Source organism: Peromyscus leucopus, chromosome 17, assembly GCF_004664715.2.
Source record: "Peromyscus leucopus breed LL Stock chromosome 17, UCI_PerLeu_2.1, whole genome shotgun sequence".
Classification (NCBI taxonomy): Eukaryota; Metazoa; Chordata; class Mammalia; order Rodentia; family Cricetidae; genus Peromyscus; species Peromyscus leucopus.
In genome coordinates, this window is record NC_051077.1 from 51858888 (window position 1) to 51879594 (window position 20707).

General features: G+C 37.1%; 1 protein-coding gene and 1 pseudogene across 1 annotated transcript in view; both read right to left on the reverse strand.

The window, feature by feature from the left end:
• Positions 1-310: 310 nt before the first annotated feature.
• LOC114709598 lies at positions 311-883 on the reverse strand (annotated as a pseudogene).
• Positions 884-8291: 7408 nt separating this feature from the next.
• The window catches only part of LOC114709607 (vomeronasal type-2 receptor 116-like), a 60586-nt gene continuing 48170 nt past the window's right edge, over positions 8292-20707 (reverse strand). The window contains exons 2-6 of the mRNA XM_028893544.1: positions 18830-19121; positions 17613-18422; positions 16486-16713; positions 15670-15793; positions 8292-9220 (exon numbers count right to left, since the gene is read on the reverse strand). Of these exons, the coding sequence (XP_028749377.1) occupies positions 8292-9220; positions 15670-15793; positions 16486-16713; positions 17613-18422; positions 18830-19121 (2383 nt within the window). The remainder of the gene's footprint in view (positions 9221-15669; positions 15794-16485; positions 16714-17612; positions 18423-18829; positions 19122-20707) is intronic.

The window sequence follows — 20707 nt, forward strand, 5'->3', positions numbered from 1 at the left end:
TTTTTTTATAGTATGTTGTTCTGCCTTCTCATTGGTTGTAAACCCAAACACATGACTGCCTCGTCACTGTTTGAATGTACAGCCCCCTAGGTCTTAAAGGCATATGTCTCCAATGCTGGCTATATCCCTGAACACACAGATATCTATGGGATTAAAGGCGTGTGCCACCACCGCCACACTCTTGCTATGGCTCTAATAGCTCTAACCCCCGGACAACTTTATTTATTAACATACAATCAAAATAATATTTCAGTACAATTAGATTACCACCACACAGGATGACCATCAGCAAGAGTACTGCCATCTGGCATCAGGATAGTTCACACTTGCAGCTCATGTAGCAGGGCTACTCTCATCGGGAGGGTTCAGCTTCTGCAGTTTGTGCTGCCGAATCTCACGTACTAGTGTGTAGAAGGCATGCTCTACATCCTGCCGGGTGTTGGCTGATGTTTCAGTGTAGGGGATGCCATAGCTGCAGGAAAAGTCCTGGGCCAGCTGAGACTCAATAGTACAAGTGGCCAGGTCACACTTGTTCACCACCAGCACCATTGGCACATCCATAGTCTGAGTCCTTTACCCACTTGATCTGCTCCCTGTACTGATGCATGTCTTCAAAGGACTTGATGTTGTTGATGACAAACCCATAGAGGAAACCCTCCCCTGTGCACATGTACTGGTCCTGCATCTTACTATACTCCTCTTGACCTGTTGTATCTAAGATGTCCAGAAGACATGTCTTCCCATCAATGACCACCTGTTTCCAATAGGAGTCCTATATGGTGGGGTCATACTCATCCACAAAATGGTTCTGGATCAGCTGGATGGTCAGGGTACTCTTTCCCATGCCTCCAGCACCTACCACTGCAAGCTGGTATTCTGTCATTGCTTCTAAGGGACTGTCAGTCCAGGAGCTCCTGCCCCACAAGGACCTTGAAGGGGTGGCTGAGGAGCAGAAGACCCTGATTGGGGCCCAATGTGGGTGTCCTTGTAGCCCCAAGGCTGGAGCATGATGGACACAGGTGTGGATGCAGAGTAACTGAATATGGGGCCTAATTCCCTCTTTTGTCCTATTGAAACAAAATATAACATCTGTTTGTCAGAGGATATTTGACTCTAGGCCTCTGGGGTTAACTGCCTGCATTTGTAAAGGATGGTACCTTTAGGAAGGGCTGACATGCCTTTCCTAAACTATCTTTTAAGGTCAATATCCTAGATCCTGATGCCAGCTCATTGGCTTGATGATTTCCCTCGGATAGAAATCCTGATAGCCCAGAATGCCCCCTCATATGTTGTATGGGGCATTCTTGTCCCTCCAGTAATCTCCTGAGGGCAACCATGAGTGAGAAAATTAACTCCATACTCTATTGGACTCTATCTATGAACTCCAGTAGGGGTTTGTTGGGTTTTTTGTCTTACCCCTGCTATGGGAGAGTTGGTAGACCCTTCATCTAATTTGCTCCAGGCTACAAGCCCCGCTTGTCTAACCTGATCTCAGTATAGCCCTTGCAGGACCACCTGTTGGACCCCTGTCAAATACCCTTCAGCTGTACCTGCTAGCATTCCATAGATGATAGGGATAGGAGTATTGGCCACCCAATTGGCTTTCCAGCATTCCTCCTTATAGAAGATGGATTGGGTTCTGGAAAGGACAGCCTTGGCCAGATCTAACCAGTCCTTGGGGACACAAGGATTATAGGCAATATCCTGTAGTAAGATATGAGCCCATGGAGAGCCTACTTTTTGGAGTTCTTTGAGATATTTTGCCTTCCAGGGGTACCACTCTAGAGGTCTATTAGGGCCTGGGGCCAAGTTTTCCCCTGACCCATGGCTCCCGGTGAGGGGCTGGTTGTAGGTACCCACATCATTGTTATCTCTCCTTAATGCCATGTATGAGGTTTGAGCAGCCTCAGACCTGGGGTTGCAAGGCAGAGGGCCAGAATCCTTTAGATCACAGGGCTTGAGTGCAGTGACTTTTACGATTGCTTTAACCTCTACCATGTAGTTTTCTGTGCATCTCACATTCTCCTAGCCGAATTTGGCCCAAATTGTTTTTAAGTCTCAGAACCTTCCCCATCATTTTCAGCCCCCAGCAGTGGCCTATTTTCCTTTTTTAACCCTTAGGGAGAATCACTCTCTCTCTCTCTCTGACTACTGAGAAGGGGGTGGCAGAGAATCCAGGTGAAAAGCTGCCTTAAGGGCTGTGACAGTGGTGTAGAAGCCCAGGGGTGGCAGTATGCTGAAATGTTTCTTCCTTTCTCTTGCCAGCTTTTCCTTTTGGGCCCAGGTGCTGCAGGAGAAAAGGTTGGCACTAGGTATCCAAGAGGCAAAGAGAATTATATCTCCCAGGTGAGCCCTCTAGACTTAAGCATATAATACAGGGCCTTCAGAGCTGGCTTATCACTTGAGGATGTTGCATTACCTATATTGAGGGTTTCACTTACCCTAGAAGACTGCTTGGCCTTGGCTAAACTTCCTTTTGAGCCCCACATTAGATAGCCAGCTTTGGGTTCTTGCCTCACTGGGAACTGAGGTCACCTCTGAAGAGGTGGCCTGGAACCAAAAAAAGGTAAGTGAGCTGCTTGCCTGTTTCCCAGCCTTCCTCTTACCCAGAGACAATCAGATGCAATGGGGAGTCAAATCAAGCAAGAACTTGTTTATTGTCAGGCAGTAATCCTCTTTTATAGCAAAAACCTCAGAACCCTAGGAAGGAATAGAAGGAACCAACCAATTGTTTTAAAGATCACCATGTTCTCATTTGTTTACAAGTTGTTTATGCCCTGAAATCATCTCCTGATCTTTGCATCTAATCTCAGCATAAACAACCTGGGCTAACTTCCTCTCAGTACCACCTTTGCAGCTAACCTCATCCTGTTTGCCCTACAAATTATCATTGTTTAGAATGATTGGTTACAACTTGTTATTGTTTATGGTCAGGGAAAAGGCTAAACAAAGAAGATTAGGTTTAATGTTCTTGTTTATAAAAAAGGAAAATGAAAAGAGTATATAGATAAGAGGTAGATTACTGAATCTACTCTTAAAAATATAGAAATGATAGAATAAAGTGTATATTTTTGAATCTACTCTGAAAAGAAAAAAGAGAGGATATAAATATGATATAGATAAAAAGGTAGATTATTGAATCTACTTCTAAAAGGCACTCCTAATTTTAAATATTTTACATTGGATTAGATTTTAGTATATTGTATATAAATTATGTATATTGCTACAAATTTGAGATAGATTTATATAGATAGGATAAGATAAAATGGTAGCTTACAAATTGTCTACATTGATACAAATTTGAGATTGATTTTGTTAGAAAATACTGAATGTATATTTGTAATCTTGTTCACGGTATTGTACTTATACAGTTCATTTAACAGTGTAATGGAATTTGCTAATTCTCGAATGCTATTATTACCAACTATTAGGATGTAAAGAAATGAAAGTTAGTAGTTAGACCTTATAATTGAACTTGTAGTCATATTAGGTATGTTTTCTAGGTCAAGCAGAGATATATTTTAAATGGACAGGTCATCTTCAAACCCTCCAGATATCTACAGAATAGGGCATTTAAGATGTTTTAAGAACATAGATTTTTTTTTCTTTTTTTTATGACTATGAGACATGTCTGCTCCTGGCAGCATCAATCTACTTCAGAGAAGATGTGGGCACTGAAGAACCTCCACATATAGTTAACTTACACTGTGGCAAAAGTTAGGCACTGGGCAAGAAAGTGACCTTGTATTGACTGCTGACAGTATTTTGTCCAAAATGGACAAGCAGGATACACACAAAAAAATAAATAAATAAATAAATAAATAAATAAATAAATAAATAAAAAGTGACTGCCAATCCTTGCCAAGACGAGTGTGGTTGCAGCCTCTGAGGCCAGGACAATATGGCAACATCACTTAAATGGCTTTGCAATCCATAAAAGGTACAGTGCCCTTTCCTTTGAAGGCAGCTGAACAGGCAGTGGGCTGATGGCTCCTGGTGTGCAGTGGGACAGTAGCTTGAACAGTTATTCTTGGAAGAGTAACTAAGCTGAGACAGTCTGACCTCTCAATGGTAGACTGGCATTTAATAAAGAAGATAAAGTCACCCACAAGCTGAGAAGAATGGAAAGCCAAATTCAAAAATACCACCAATTTCCCGAATGTAAAGTTCTAAGTCATGACATGACACTGACAAAATTCAAGTTTATCAGGTACATGGAATACTGACACTGAATGTGGGATCAAGCTGCAGGCCTTGTGTACATCCTGCTTTACAAATGAGTTTGTCAGATGTGCTAAGACTGTAGGTCAAAGATGATGCCCCAACATTGCAGAGATACCTTGGGTGACTGTCCAGGAAACTGGCTATTTGTGTCATAACTTACATTTTTTTTAGAAGTTGCTTGTTTGCACTTCTTGTTTTACTAGATAATATTATGTCTTTCTCAGGTCTCTGAGGGAGTTGAAGATTAGATAGTTGTAGTTACAGTTTTCCTTGTTTACAGTTTCAGAAAAGAAACTCACTAAGAGGTATAAAGTGTATAAATTTGAAAGACATCATAGGATAGTTTTCTGTTGTTAATACAAGATAGGATAGATAGTGAATTAGGTACATTTTGGACTCACCAAAATAGGATAGATAATGGCATATTTTCGCTGAATTTGCCAAATGAAAATGGACTAGACATTGTGGATGTATTTATTGTTCATATATATTCTACATAGTCATTGTATTTAGTTTATATAGTTTTTCTTATACTAGTTGTAACTTTTTTATTTTAGACAAAAAAGTGGAAATGTGGTGATATTTTATCTGTGTTCCCCAATACACTGTGTCCCCCAATAAAACTTACCTGGAGATCAGAGGAAAAGCCAGCCATTATACTAAAGTCAGGCAATAGTAACACATGCCTTTAATACTATCACTTGGCAGGCAGAGATCTGTCTGGATTTCTGTGAGTTCAAGGCCACACTGGGGAACAGAGTCAGGCATGGTGACACACGCCTTTCCTCCCAGCACCAATCATAGAAGTTTGGAGGTCTGTACAGACAGACAGCAAGTGATAGAAGAAGGAAGGAAGGGGAAGTGATGTAGCTGGACTCAGAGAGCAAATGAGTGAGCGGAACAGTAAGGCATATAGGCATGAGTGTATAGGAAGTAGCTCTTTTTGGAAGCTGCAGAGTTGGTGGGGTGAGGTTAGCTGTGGCTTTTCCTATTTTCCTGATCTCTCAGGTTTTTACCCCTATATCTGGCTCCATGTTTTTTATTTAATATGTCCATTTAGAAATTCATTTACAATGTCTCTTTACAGAAGTTGGCCACTTCAGGTTCCATATATCCATACTCAAAGACTTCACTAGGATCACCCTCATGCCTTCCTGTGAATTTCCAATGATCTAGGTTTCTATCTCACCTCTAAATTATCTCTCAATTCCAGTCATGTCTGCTTATATTCTCCCTCAAATCCCCCTACCTAATCAATCCTGTTCCCATCCCTATATGCCCCTAGTCTTCCCATGGATTCTATTCTGTATCCTCTTCCCAGGGTGATCCATGCATCTCCCCTTGTTACTCTGGGTTTGTGGATTGTATCATGACTATCTTTACTTATTATACTTATCATACTATTATAGCTAATAGAAACTTAAAAGTGAGTATACACTATTATTGTCTTTTGGGGTCTGGAATACCTTACCCAGGATGTTTTTTTCTAGTTCTATCCATTAGCCTGCAAATTTCATGACTCTGAGATTTCATGTTACATCTGTCAAAATGGCTAAGCTCAAAAGCAAAAATGACAGCTCATACTGCTGATGATGTGGAGCAAGGAGAACACTCTTTCATTGCTTGGAAGTACAAATATGTACAGCCACTATGAAAATCACTATGGAGTCACCTCAGAAAATTGGGAACCAATCTACCTAAAGACCCAGCTATACCACTCCTGCAAATATACCCCAAGGACACTTCATCCTCCCACAAAGATACTTGCTCTACTATATTCTTAGCAGCTTTATTAGAAATAAGCAGAAACTGAAAACAACCTAGATGTCTCTCAACTGAGAATTGATAAATAAAATGTGGTGCACTTACACAAAGGAGTATTACTCAGCTGTTAAAAATATAGTATCATGAAATTTTCTGAGATATTAGTGTTTCATTCCTATACAGAAAGAAGAAATGTCCATTCTCTGATAGGAACAGCTAACAGTATTAGCCCACGGTGATTTTACACAAGGTTTTCTAGAACAAAAGAAAACCAAGAATGTACATATATGACAAGGTTTGCTTAGAGAAATGTGGCTGTGTAGTCTTTGGCAATGGTCATAGTCAAGAGTCTGAGGGCCTATATCCAATTAGAACACAAAACTAGTGGCATGAGAACTCTTTCACTGGCACTAAACCTGGAGAGTCCTCGAAATTCATAATATTCAGTCTTAGAGAATGACTAAAGAACTTAAGATTCTTATGCCAGTTAATGATTGAAGGAACAACAGCAATAGGTATTGAGACACACACTAACCAAAAATCAACTGCAGAAATGTTGGACGCTAGCATTGATTTTTCCTCACATGTCTTCATATTTGGTTCACCTGTAGGAACATACTGCAAACTCAGAGGAGTCATTTCTGGAAACACCCTCAAGACACATTCAGATTTTTTCCTACAAGATTCTAGATCCTATCAACTTAACAGTATAGATTCTTTACCACAAAAAATATCATATGATTAATGATTGAAGGGCATTGATCAAGATGAGTGAAGATGCTGTGGTCTAAGTAGGTGTAGGCCCTCAGACTCTTGACCATGAATATTGACAAAGACTATACAGCCACTTTTGCCTAGACAAATATAATCAGTCAATATTTTTTGAAATATACAAATATTCTCTGTTCTCTGTTGTTTCAGAAAACCCTGCCTAATATCACCACAGGCTAAAGCAGTCAGGTTTCCCTTCTCAGAGAAAAGACATTTCTTCTTACTGTATAAAAATAAAACAATCCTTTGCTGCAATTTCATCATGTTATCTTCACAACCAGCTTAATGCCCATTGTCTACATGTATGAATAGCTCAATCTTCTAGAAATTTATTACCTCAATTTGCAAAAACTACCTTCTAGAGAAAGGAACTGAAGTACTACCATATAACTGCAGCATGCATTTTTCTCAAGCATTCTGCTACTATGAATGTCTCAAAGACATTCTCCTGTATTACTGTGTAGTGAAAGTGTAAGGGACAGCCAAGTTGTGTTGACACATTTTAAACAAAGAATAAAGTATAATGTGTTTATTGACAAATTTTAATAATTATGTAGGCATTATTTTTAAAAGTGAAAATGCAAAGGTATAGGTAGGCTCATGGGGAAATATGCCTATTATAAAGATTTAGAAAGAGGTCAATCACTGAAAGTAAAGTCCAGCTTCTTATTCTACGAAGGTGATTAATTTTGAAGACCATTTCTACCAAAACAAAGAGTGACCTTTTGCGGGGGGCGGGGGCGGGGGAGAGGTGAGCACATAGGAAATCTTCTGAGTACAGAAACTTCTTAATCTGCAGATATGGGTAGCTCGATAAAAGCTCTGCATTTTTTTCATTTGGACACACTGTTTATACAGTTTTCTTTGGATTAGCTGAGGGTTTGCTGCTATGATTGGCTGAGTTTGATGTTTTTTCAAACAGCAAATGGTGGAAGATAAAATAGGCACAAATGAATAATCTCTAAAAATCAATATAGCAAATTAAGTCAGTGATTAACAGGTGAAGACTCAGAGAGAGAGTTTGAAACTGTTGAAAAGTTTAAAGATGATCCAATAATTGCTGTTAAATCATATGGCTACAGTTAGCAGATGAAAGGAGTACATGTGTACATTTAATGACAATTAGAAAATACACAAATGCATGCAAAATTTAATACATTAGTGTACACAAAATACAATGTAACAATAGTTATTTTCCAAAACACAATATGAGATAATGGACTGCAGATATTCAAAGTTTGGTTGGGATAAAATAATGTCAGGAAACTAAATATCTAGACTGGATAAACAAAATGCCTGTTGTATATTCCAAGGTGACAAGAAAGTTCATATTTAAAGCAAGAATCCTATATTTCTAAAAATGAAGTGGCAGGGAGTAAGAGGTGAAGGGCTGATGGCTATGGTTTGTAGTGCTTCAAATGTTAGAATAGTCCCAGAGCCATATGTCCATAATAGCAAAACCAAGAGTACAGTGTGATGATTGAAGTGTATTGTAACTGTCCCAAGATACTCAATGTAGGAAACAAACAAGTTTAATTTTCAGAAGACATTTTAGTTTCAAAATGTTTCTTATTCCTACAATGATAACTATAAATTCTTTCTGGCCTTAACAAAATAATATAGCACTTTGGGAGAAAAATGCATCCTAGAAGACCAGCACTAGAAGCCAAGATAGAAAATACCTCTGTGGCCACCACAGCCTTGCCCTTGGTGCTTTGGTAGACAGGAAGGAAGGTGGCCCAGACACTACAAAAAACCAGCATGCTAAAGGTCAGGAACTTGGCTTCATTAAAAGTATCAGGCAGGTTTCTCACAAGAAAAGCCAGGGTGAAGCTCCCCACTGCCAGGCAGCCCAGGTATCCCAGGACACAATAAAAAGCAGTGACTGAACCCTTGTTGCACACAATAATGATGTGATCATATTCTGAGTGTGTATCTATATCAACAAAAGGAGGTGATGTCCCCAGCCATATGCCAAGGGGAATAAGTTGGATCAGAGTGCAGAAGGGAACTATGAAGTTAGGTACTCTTGATATCAACAACCATCTCATCCTTCTTCCTGGAGAAGTAACACTGAATGCCAGAACCACAGTAACAGTTTTGGCTAAGACAGTGGAAAGAGCCACAGTGAACACAGCTGAAAATACTGTCTGCTGTAGAATGCAAGTGGCTGTGTTGGAATAACCAATGAAGAGCAAAGGACAGAGAAAACAGAGGGTGAGGGAGATGAGCAGAATATAGCTAAGTGTTCTATTATTAGCTTTGACAATTGGAGTGGTTCGGTGTTTTACAAAGATCCCAAGAATGGAAACTGCCAGTCCAGAGAAGAACAAGGATAAGGAGGTTAAAATCATCCCCAAGGCATCTTCATAGGATAGGAAGGTCACACCTTTTTGAATGCAGTGAATTCTCTGCATATTGGCATATTGATTATCTCCGCACCTCAAACATTGCCCCATATCTGTTGTGAAATAAAAAGTTTTGAGGGAAATTTATTAGTAAGAGACCAGAAAATGGAGAGATTCTACAATTAGTCATCTCTTGTCACCAAATGAAACCTTCAGTGCTTGGAATGTGTTACATCAAATGGAATTTTTGTCAAAGGGGGCTCCATTAACTCCGTCAAACAACATAGGCACCTAGGCTAATTTTTCCTCTTCAAAAAACTAAAAGAAAGGTCCTCTTGCTGAAGACAATGCCTAGATAATACATTAAACACAGAGAAAATGACAGGTTGTCTAACTAGAGCCTTAAGCCCTAATTACTAATGCTGATGGTACTAGAACTTACTCTGAAATCTACCAAAAGAAAACGGTGAACACTACTTTAGTTATAAACACTTTAATCAACAGTGGTGATGTGTCTGCAAGATAAACAGGTGTAACAGTGTCACAAACATTGTGGGAGTAACTATTTATTCAGATTTAAGGCCCACTCCATGAGAGGGAACCCATGCCTGACACTGCTCTGGTTCCCAAGAACAGAAAACCTAACACTACTGTTTTGCTAATGGAATGCAGCAATAAAATGACAGATAAACACATCCTGTGATCTTTCTCAGTAATCATCAGAAAAGCTTCATCCGGCAGTAGATTGAAACAAATGCAAAGACCCAGAACTAACAATATACAGAGTGAGAAAACAGAATGTTCAGTCCTAAATGAGATGTATATTAAATCCTCCCATCAGGGCTCAAGGATATTTGCCAAAGAAGAAGCTGAAAGTATATAAAAGCCAATGGGGATGGAAGGCATCAAGGAAACAAGGCCTTATAGGCACAATAGGAATGACATGTATAAGAATTCAGCCTGTAGCAGTATGCACAGGGCTGGCACACATATAAGCAAGATGGGGATTCTATGCTGAGAAGGGAAATGGACACAAGTTTCCATATATATCTCCTTACTTAAGTGGGGGTTTTATGACAAGGAATAGATAAATAGAACAAAACAAAGTATAATATTTTTTTTAGTTTTTGTTTGTTTTAATTTTTTTGTTGTAGTTTTGGTGTTTTGGGCTATTTTTTCATCTCACAATGCTCTGCCTGGGCATTTTTTTATTTTATTGTATTGCAGGTATTTTGCCTGTATATCATGGTTTCTGATTATGTACTTTTATGGGATTTCTCAGTGTGTGAACGTGTGTATCTCCATATGTTCTTGTGCATTTTTATTACTCTACTTTTTTATTTCTCTCTTTGTTTTGTCTTATTCTGGTTTGTTTTATTTATTTTTATTTATTTCTATTTTATTTTGTATTTCCATTTGTTTTCTATTGAAAGACAAAAGGAAAGTGTGAGTTGGGTGGATAGAAAAGTAGATAAAATCTGAAAGGAGTTGGAAGAAGATAAAAACATACTCAGAATATTTGATATAAAGTGAATTTAAAAAACAATAAACTTTATTTTTGTAATCTTTATTACTAAAGGGTCTGTAAATGAATATAAGAATTGCAAACCAAAATTAAGCATACAAAAAGCATATACAATATAATGTACTTAAATACTGTTAGGATGTATATTGGAAAGCGAAACTGGAAAGTTTCACATCAAATCTTACACTTTTAGAATTTAATATATTTTATACACTCATTCATCACAGAAAACAAACAAAAGCATGACATAATTAGAATGAGAGAAAAGTTTCATTAGAATCTTTTAAAATCAGAAGATCCCGATGCAAGGTACTTCAACTTCAAAAGCGCCACAGATGCCAATGCAGGCTATTCTACCATGAAAAACTATATGCATCATTGAAGAAGAAAGAAAAACTTTTCAAGATATAAACAATCTAAGGATTTCATGCACAAAAAGCCTGATCTACAGAGAATACTAGAAGTAATACTTCAGCCTGAAGAGAGGAATTAGCATACCAAAGAGGGGATAGAAAACAAAGGACAAAGCTATAATTATTGAAGTAAAAATATGACTAAGAAAAAAGATCGCACAAAAGCATCAAGGTGACTGCAATCAACTCACATCTTTCAGTAACTAAATTTTAAAAGATTCAACTCCCTAACCAAAAGACACTTAAAGTTCAATGGATTAAGAAACAAAATATATCCTTTCAGTGCATACAAGAAATTCAACTTGTCTACAAAGTTAGTTAACACCATAGAATTAAAGGATTGGGAAAACAGTTCCAATCAAATGAAACCAGGAAACAAGCTGGTGTCTATCCCCTAAAACCTTACAAAATGAACTTTAAGCAAAATTAATCAGAAGACATTCTATAGGATACTTCATTCTAGTCAAGGGACCAAGAAGCCAAGAAAACATTACAATCCTGAGCACATGAAGTCTACACATTGACACACCCAATTTCTAAAGTAATATATTACTAGAAATCAAGGGACTTATTGACTTCAATTCAGTATTATTGGTTTCAATATCATGCATTGTGAAACACACAGCTCACCTAGACAAAAATAAATGTAGAGACACAAGATCCAAATGACACTATATATCAAATGTACCTCACATATACTCCAAACTAAAGACTAATGACTATAAATTGCATCCAGCAGCCCATGGAAGTTTCTGTGAAATAGATGACAAGTCGCATATATTAATATCACAAAACAAAAGTCAATAATACAATAAAACTTCAATAACTTCACTGATTGGAATCAACAATAAAAAATCTCTAGAAAATACATAAACTTATAGAGACTGTATGACACACTATCAAAGGATAAATGTTTCAAGAAGTAAATAAGAAGGAAAGTTAAATATACTTAGAAACACATAGAAAAATACCAATTATCTTGGACATGTAAAAAGCAGTGCTCTGAGAGAAATATATGTGCCTGCAAAAAAATTAAAAACTGTGCAAATATATCTCTTTATTTTTAAACTCCAGAATTAGGTAAAGCAAAACCAAACAATCCTAAATCCAGTATATTAAACTATATAATAAAAACCTATACAGAAATTAATGTAAGAGAAACACAACAAATGAAACTAAGACCTGGGTCTTCAAAAGAAAACAATCTTGACAGTATCTTATCAAAATTAAACTAACAAGCAAAAGAGATTCAATAAATAAAAATCATACATAATTAGGAAAATATTACAACAAGCACCAAAGTATTTCACATGTTTTAAGGGAATACTTAATAGCCTACAACTCATTAGACTGGAAAAAGTATAATAAGCAAATGAATTACAAATCTGAATGACCAAAGAAAATCTAAGAAGAATGAACAATGTAAACACACAAACACAAATAAGCTGATTGTTCCAGGAATAAAAAAGTCTTCAATATAAAAGAGCCCTGTTTCAAATGCATTCAAAATTAAAATCTAACAGACTTTCAAAGAAGAATTACAGCCAGTACTTCAGTAATTTTTCAAAAGATAGATTTTGTCAAAGGCCTTTTCAGCATCTAGTGAGATGATCATATGTGGTTTTTCTTTCAGTTTGTTTATATGGTGCATTACATTGACAGACTTTTGTATGTTGAATCACCCTTGCATCTCTGGGATGAAGCCTACTTGATCATGGTGGATAATTGTTTCGATGTGTTCTTGGAGTCTATTTGCCAATATTTTATTGAGTATTTTTGCATCGATGTTCATGATCGATGTAGTTCTCTTTCTTTATTGCATCTTTGGAGTTCCAGGAGTCCATCCGGCAAGAGAGAGGAGGGATTATATGTGCAAGAGATATAGAGACCATGATTGGAAAAAGCACAGGGACAAATAGCCAAACTAGCAGAAACACATGAACTGTGAACCAAGCTGAGGAGCTCCAATGGAACTGAACTAAGCCTTCTGGATAAGTGAGACAATTGATGAGCTTGAACTGTTTAGGAGACCCCCCAGTCAGTGGGACTGGGACCTGTCCTTGGTGCATGAGGTGGCTTTTTGGAACCTAGGGCCTATGCTGAGACACTTTGCTCAGCCTTGGTGCAGGGAGGAGGGGACTGGACCTGCCTCAACAGAATCTACCAGGTTGTGCTGAATCCGCAGGGGAGACCTTGCCTGGAGGAGGTGGAAATGGGCAGTGGATTGGGAGAGAAGGCTGCGGGGTGGGAGGAGGGAGGATAAGGGAATTTGTGGCTGATATGTAGAATTAAATTAATTATAAAATAGAAATATTTATTTAAAAAAGATCGAAATAGAAGGAATACTTGCAAACTGCTTCTAAGACACCAAAATTATTCCAATAAGAAAGCAGGGTAAAAATTTAACAATGAAAAAAACAATTATAAAACAGTATCACTGATGAAATTCATGTCAAATTATCAGTAAAACAATTGCAAATCAAATATTGGCATGAAGCAAATAGATCATCCATCAAATCAAGTTTCCTATTGCAAGATATGAAAGTCAATAAAAATAGTACATTATGCAAATAGACTAAAAAACAAAAATAACATGGTGACCACGATAGTTGAGTAAATACCATTAATAAAAATCAGCCTGTCATGCTTAAATATCTAGGGAGGAAATGATGTAAGGGCACATACTTCAACATAATAAAGGATATATTTGACTAGCCCAAAATCAATATTGTCCTAAAGAGGGAAAAAATAAAACCATGCAAATAAAATCAGGAATAAGTTCACTATGTATACTCTTAATTACAGTGTTCAATCATAGCTGGAAAAAATAAATAGATAAAGAAGATAAAGGAATATAAATAGGAAAATAATTTAAATTTTCCCTGTTTACATATGTTATAGTACATACAAAAAGATCAATAAATAGCACCAGAAAACTTACTGGAAATAAGAACATGCCATTTTTTTTAATTGTTAGATCAAAATCAGTACATTTACAGAGACAGATACATTATATTCAGAGAAAGAAATGTTAGACATGTTTTCATAAGATAAAAGATCAAACTAAAGTTCCCTTATGCATTCATATAACCACTACTCCAATCCACATTTTGGACATCTTGTATTCTAATCAGAAAAATCCACCTTATCTTCTCCTCCCCATGACTTTCCCAACCCTGAGATCTACACAAGGCCCCACATCCAGTGTCCTGGCCTATTCTGAATAACCAATCCACTGTACTCCAGCGTTCATGGTCTGGACACAACCCATGTCTCCCTCCCACAACCTATATATCCCTGGAATACCACACCAAAATTCTCTGCCAGACAGAGCCTACATATCTTGTAGACATTTCTAGACATATGTTTATCTAGATCTGTGTGATCCCCCTCTTCATACACCAATCTCAAGCCCCAGTTCAAACCAGGGCCAAACCAATTGCCCTTGTCTGGAAAGGACACCCCTTCTTTCACTATCCCCAGTTCTAGACACAAATCTGTACATGTATCATGAATGCCAGCCCAACCTATGGTGTCCATCTGATTTCATTCCCTTAAGCCATCTCCATCCTTTATGCCCTACCCAAACTGTACATTCTGTGATCTATTCCACCCTACTCTGTCTATAACAGTCAGAAAATTGGGGAAAAAAGATTCTGCATACACTGAACTGATCATAAAAATACAAATAAAATAAATAAGAACAAGACAGTATCCCATCCTCTCTGAATTCACAAGTCTAACAGAAATGTTCTCAACCAAGAATCACCCAGATAAAATATGGGAAAAAGAATTTGAGAGAACCATCATAAGCATCAAAGAATAAATGGAGTTTAAAGATGACATGAAGAAAGAGCTGAATGATTTTTAAGAAGCATTAACATAAGGAGAAAAAACACTTGAATGATCTTCACAGAAACTAAAACATAAGGTAGACAAAAATGGAGACAACCCAGGATTTGAAAACCAATGTATTAATAAAATAAAACCTTTGAAAATAACTGAAGCGAGGCAGCAGTAGCCCACACCTTTAATACCAGCACTCAGGAGGCAGAGCCAGGCAAATCTCTGTGAGTTTGAGGCCAGCCTGGTCTACAGAGCGAGATCCAGTACAGGCACCAAAACTACAGAGAAACCCTGTCTTGAAAAACTGAAAGGAAGAAAGAAAGAGAGAGAGAGAGAGAGGGGGGGGGGGGGGGGAGGGAGGGAGGGAGGGAGGGAGGGAGGGAGGGAGGGAGGAAGGAAGGAAGGAAGGAAGGAAGGAAGGAAGGAAGGAAGGAAGGAAGGAAGGAAGAAAGAAAGAAAATAACTGAAGATGAAACACAGGTGGGAGGTGCCTCTAATTATTATACAAACAAGACAGCACAAGGATTCTAGTCACCAAAGACATACAGTGATACCTACTTTCCCAAAAATATAATAATTATCAAGACAGATTTGTGATTGTGTTCTGCTTATCATGTAATTTTGTAATTCATTTTAGTAATAGATTTTTAAAATAAATAACTAAATACAAGGACATTAATTTGATTTTAAAGATATTTTCTAAGTGATATCCATTTATTGGATTTAAAGAGGAATACTAAAGAGAAAGGATGACTGTGTTCATAATGTTTACACTTACTTGTTTCATTAGAAATCTCATTTTCTGGGCAAGGAGTACAATCAAAACAACAGATAGCCTTTCCTTCCATATGTGCTTTCCTGAATCCAGGACTACAACTCTCACTGCACAGTGATTGTGGGGTCTGAGGAAAATCAGAGATGCACTAGTAACTACTTCATCATTCATGCAACATAACAATAAATACAGTGACTCAGTGAACAGGAACAACATAACATTGTGTTCTTCAGTAAAACTATTGTTTGGAAGCTGTTCATGTTTGTTCATATATGTTCATGGACTAAAGATAGTGCTCTAATCCTGAAACTCTCTGAGAATTGGTGGAATCTGTACAATTTGGATCCTGATAAACAGAAGCTCACTAAATTGATGCTTTGAGTGTGGATAGTTAGAACCTGGTACCAGATGTTTTTCACTTGCTCCTTGATTATCATGTCCCCACATATTTTCTTCTGCCATGGACTTCCACTGTAATACTACCCTACAAGAAAAATATCAATAAAATAACTGACTATGGTACACAGTGATCTATACTATGTGTGTTTTTATAGGTTTAGTTCCTTAGACAATTTTATAGTGCTAAATGTTGACAAAGGCATTGTATTTGGATCTTATGAAAGACATAAATCTTATGCAAAGTTTGACAAATACACAAGACCAATTCTATCAGTGTAAACAAAAATTACTTAGATTATAGTTGAGGAAAGTACATTGAAGGCCAATAACAGAGAAACCAGAAATCAAGAATAATAAAAGCATAATTATGGTGCTACTTATTTGTTTGTAGTTCAAAATATTATGTTAGCTTCCACCAACCTCTGTAAATCCTAAGGCCCACTCTATCATGTCCGCATGTAAGGACAATTGCTGACCAGGTGGAGCAAATGGAGAAAACATCCCTACTTTCAACACATGTACAAAATGTGTTGGAAAATGGCAATAGTTGAGAATATCATATTCTGCCACAGATTTCCTTTTCTCATCCAACATCACTTGGTTAGAATCCAAATGGTAAAAGTGAGTATTCCTTAAAAAGGAGTGCAGCTACGAGAGATGAATGGCTCAGGTTAACAAAGAAAGCAATGTATGGAAAAGCCCTTCTTGTTTTTTATCTATTACATCACAAGGCAGATTTAGAACAATAATAAAGCATAAAAAGTTCAATGGTATGAAAACTGAAATATCAAAATATTACAAGATTCAGTAAGATGAAACAAAATGTACTATGAATCAGAACATGGTTAACTGTTGTTCATCCAGATCTCAGTAGTGTAGTGAAAGCTTGACATATTCAAAATGTATACAGGACATAAAGATGCTTGTGTGTCTATGGATACATAAAATTCACTTTATAAGAGATTATTTATATACAGTGCCCATGTTATCTCATCAGCGTTTAGACATTCCTGAAGTTATTTTGTATATTGACAGCTCTTCAGCAAATTGTAATTAAATCATCATTTTTATATAGAAAATATTTTCTGCTGAAGATGTTAACTTACTTAAATGGCAAAACCCTAAGATCAGGGGAATGGAATACCAGACATGGTTAATGACACCATGCTGGAAAACATTGGTTTAATCATCAGAACACATGTAATGGGAAAGAAACGACTCTAGCAATTTGTCTTCTGATTTCTATGTGAGTGCTGTGAAACCCAGCCCCATATTTACATTGATGTAGTCACACACACACACACACACACACACACACACACACACACACACACACTGTGTGTGTGTATAAATTTTACAAAAAACAAAATGAGAATGTTCACTTCAAGTGCATTTCCTATTTCATGATAGTACTTTGTTCTTCAAGGGATTTTTTTCTGAGATTTCTGTAAAAACACACCCTAAACTGCTCACTTTCTGATCCCATAAATTCTTTCCTTATAAAACTGTCTTTCTTATAATTTGTGCCATCCAAGAGTGCACTTTACCTTCCAGGGGAAATGCACCAGTCTCTTTACACCTCCTAGTCCCTGAAATTCTAATTGGTGAAGAAATAAATCATGAAGAACATGGGCCACAGCATACACAGCATTGTATAGGTTGTAACTCTCCTCACTTAAGGCCATGTCAATAAGTGGATTAGGTAACATTCCCATGGAGGCATTGAGTGGACAGTTCTCCAGTTGTGTACAGTCAGACTCAGAAAATGAACAATCAAAAAAGAAAGACCAGAATATAGCTAAGTAAATGTCATTTGGGTATTTCAAGGGGTTAACACTATGGATAAATTTTCTATAACCTGCTATTTCCTTATGGTGGTGTGAAAACATGAGAGATCCATGAACTGGGTGTAAAAATACACTATGTTTCATTTTGGAAGAATAATATGGTGAGGCCATGACCCAGACTTTTTGGGTCATTAGAGACTGTTCGACCATGTAAAAGAATGTCACCAGAGAATCAGAGTCAAAATAGACTATAATCACATTTACTGATGATTTCCAGATGTGATGAAGATGATCCACCTTAATATCTGGAGATAATGATGATCTACCAATTGACATGATTTCCACAAAGGCCACACAGATACTGTTCTTGTCCAATTCTATTCTAAAGTTAGACCAAAACTGAATGCTTCTTTCATCTTCTGAGATACAAAGCCCCACCCAGTTCCAGTGGAAATGGAGGATTAAAGAGGTTATAGCATGGGTCAGAAATGTGTCTTTAGGTGCCATCTGATATATAGAAGTTAAATGGATATTGCCACTCAGGATGGGATCAAAATGCCCAATGGTGAGCTGAAGGAATAAGAGAGTTAATAGTAATATTAAGATTATTAATAGTAATATTAAGTAATATTAATAGTAATATGAAGATGTCTTACACAATTATGAGACCTGATTTGCACTTAACAATAGCTATAAGTTTTGGGAAGGAAGATTGGTTTATCTCATAGTTATAGTCACCATCCTTTTCCTCAGAATTTTTGTAATATTAATGATTAGACTCAGATTCAGAAAAATGCATTGTCTTCCACAGCCTCTACAAGTAGTCTATTTCTAATGAAGACTCCTGAGTAATTACATTTAAACATACATTTTGCCTAATGCATATATCCAGTCTCCACTTTTCATTTTACTCATGAATATGTCATTATCACTGAACAAATAATCAATTCATTTCACTCCACGGCTACAATACTTACCTGTGGGAACTTGTACACCTCTAACAGTTCTCCAATAAGAGTAGATACTGTCCATGATGGCCCTGTAATCAGTGCTACAGACTTGCTCTCTTTCCTACAGTTGTAATTAGGAATCATATTGTCAATCCCTGAGATCCACTTTAAAAAGACATACATTGTGTCTGCATCAATAAATGGGATATTATACACATCAAATCCCAAAGTTATATTGGGTAAAATATGAGCATTTCTGTTGATTTCTTCAATGGCAAAGAGAAGGGACAGAAAAAACATGTAGGTCTTGGGCTTAATTCTGTAAAGATAAGAAAGAATCATTCAGAAGAGAGTGCAAGTCATGATTTTATTTAAGGAAAATGTAATGAGTTTATAGATTTGTAGCTCATATATTGACCAATTTAACACATTGAAATTTTATTTTGCTAGCACTTATTAATTGTACAAATTAATGGATTTTATCATTATACTTAATAGATGTTTAAAATATAATTTTCTCTTTTTGAATCTGCTATTAGCAAAATAGTCTTCCCTGTCCTATGGTTCCCCTTCCTTCACTATAAGTTCTCCTTATACTTTGTTCTATTACCACTGTTATATTTAGTAGAATAGCTACCATTTTGTTGTGAATATTGCTTTGTATGCTGTGAATGTGTTGCTCTGATTGGTTAAAAAATAAAGTGCTGATTGGCCAGTAGCCAGACAAGAAGTATAGACAGGACAAAGAGAGAGGAGAAATCTGGGAACAGGAAGGCTGAGTCAGGAGTAAGCAAGATGTAAAAGTGCCAGTAAGCCACAAGCCACATGGAAACTTGTAGATTAATAGAAATGGGTTAATTTAAGATATAAGAACTAGATAGCAAGAAGACTGCAACAGCCATATAGTTTACAAGTAATATATGTCTCTGTATGTTTACTTGGGTCAGAGCTGCTGCAAGAGCCAGGTGGACACAGGAAAACTCCAACTACAAATGGCACCCAATGGCTTGATTTTCCACCTTAAACCTAAAAATATTTCATGTCTCATGCTGGTGGCGAGATGCTGCAACATGCAAGCTTGAGCTACTCTATGGTGGGTTTGTGACATGTGGACTGAAGCTACACCATGACATATTCCTGCCAAGTTACAGAGTTTTCTGCAAGCTGGGCAACATGGTGTATGGTGAATATAGCTTTTGCTGCTAAAAAAAAAAAAAAAAAAAGGTTTCTGGGCTACACACTGCTTTGACAGAAGCATAAACCCACTGCTTCTGAGAGTTGAAGGTACACATGGATTCCAGATCTAGAGCTGGCGGTAAATATACAACTGCCATGTTGGGAAGCTGAAGTGGGTGGAGCCAGCAGCCACAGCTGCCATTTCAGTCTTGATAATGCTGCAGTTTAAAGCAAGAGGTTCACAACAAGACAGATTCAGATGGAATAGTTTACAATGTGTGTAAAAATGCACGTAGGCTTGGAAGGGAGAGAAAAGGTAATATATGCAGTTATATAAAGTAATAGTTTTAAAAAGTAAAGTCTTTAAAGAGAAAGTAAAAGTAATATAAAAAATAAGCCATGTAAAGATAGGTATCACTCAGAGAATCTCTATTGTATTGTCTTTTGAGATTTTAAACTGCAGAAAGACATTTGATTATAAAGGCTGCTCAGCTAAACCAATATGTATATTTTAAAGGTACCTTGACTTCAAAATTTGGATGTAAGGATATGTTGCTTTGGAAAGGAGGCTCTGCTTTTGTTTCCACAGAAATCAAGAGGCTATGGATTTGTTCCAGATTAAGATACATCAGGTTTGACCAGCCAAGATCCCCTGAAAGGTCTCCTATGACACCATGGCCCAGATGATCCAACATCCAGAATGGTCTCAAGGCAACTGGCTCAGACAAT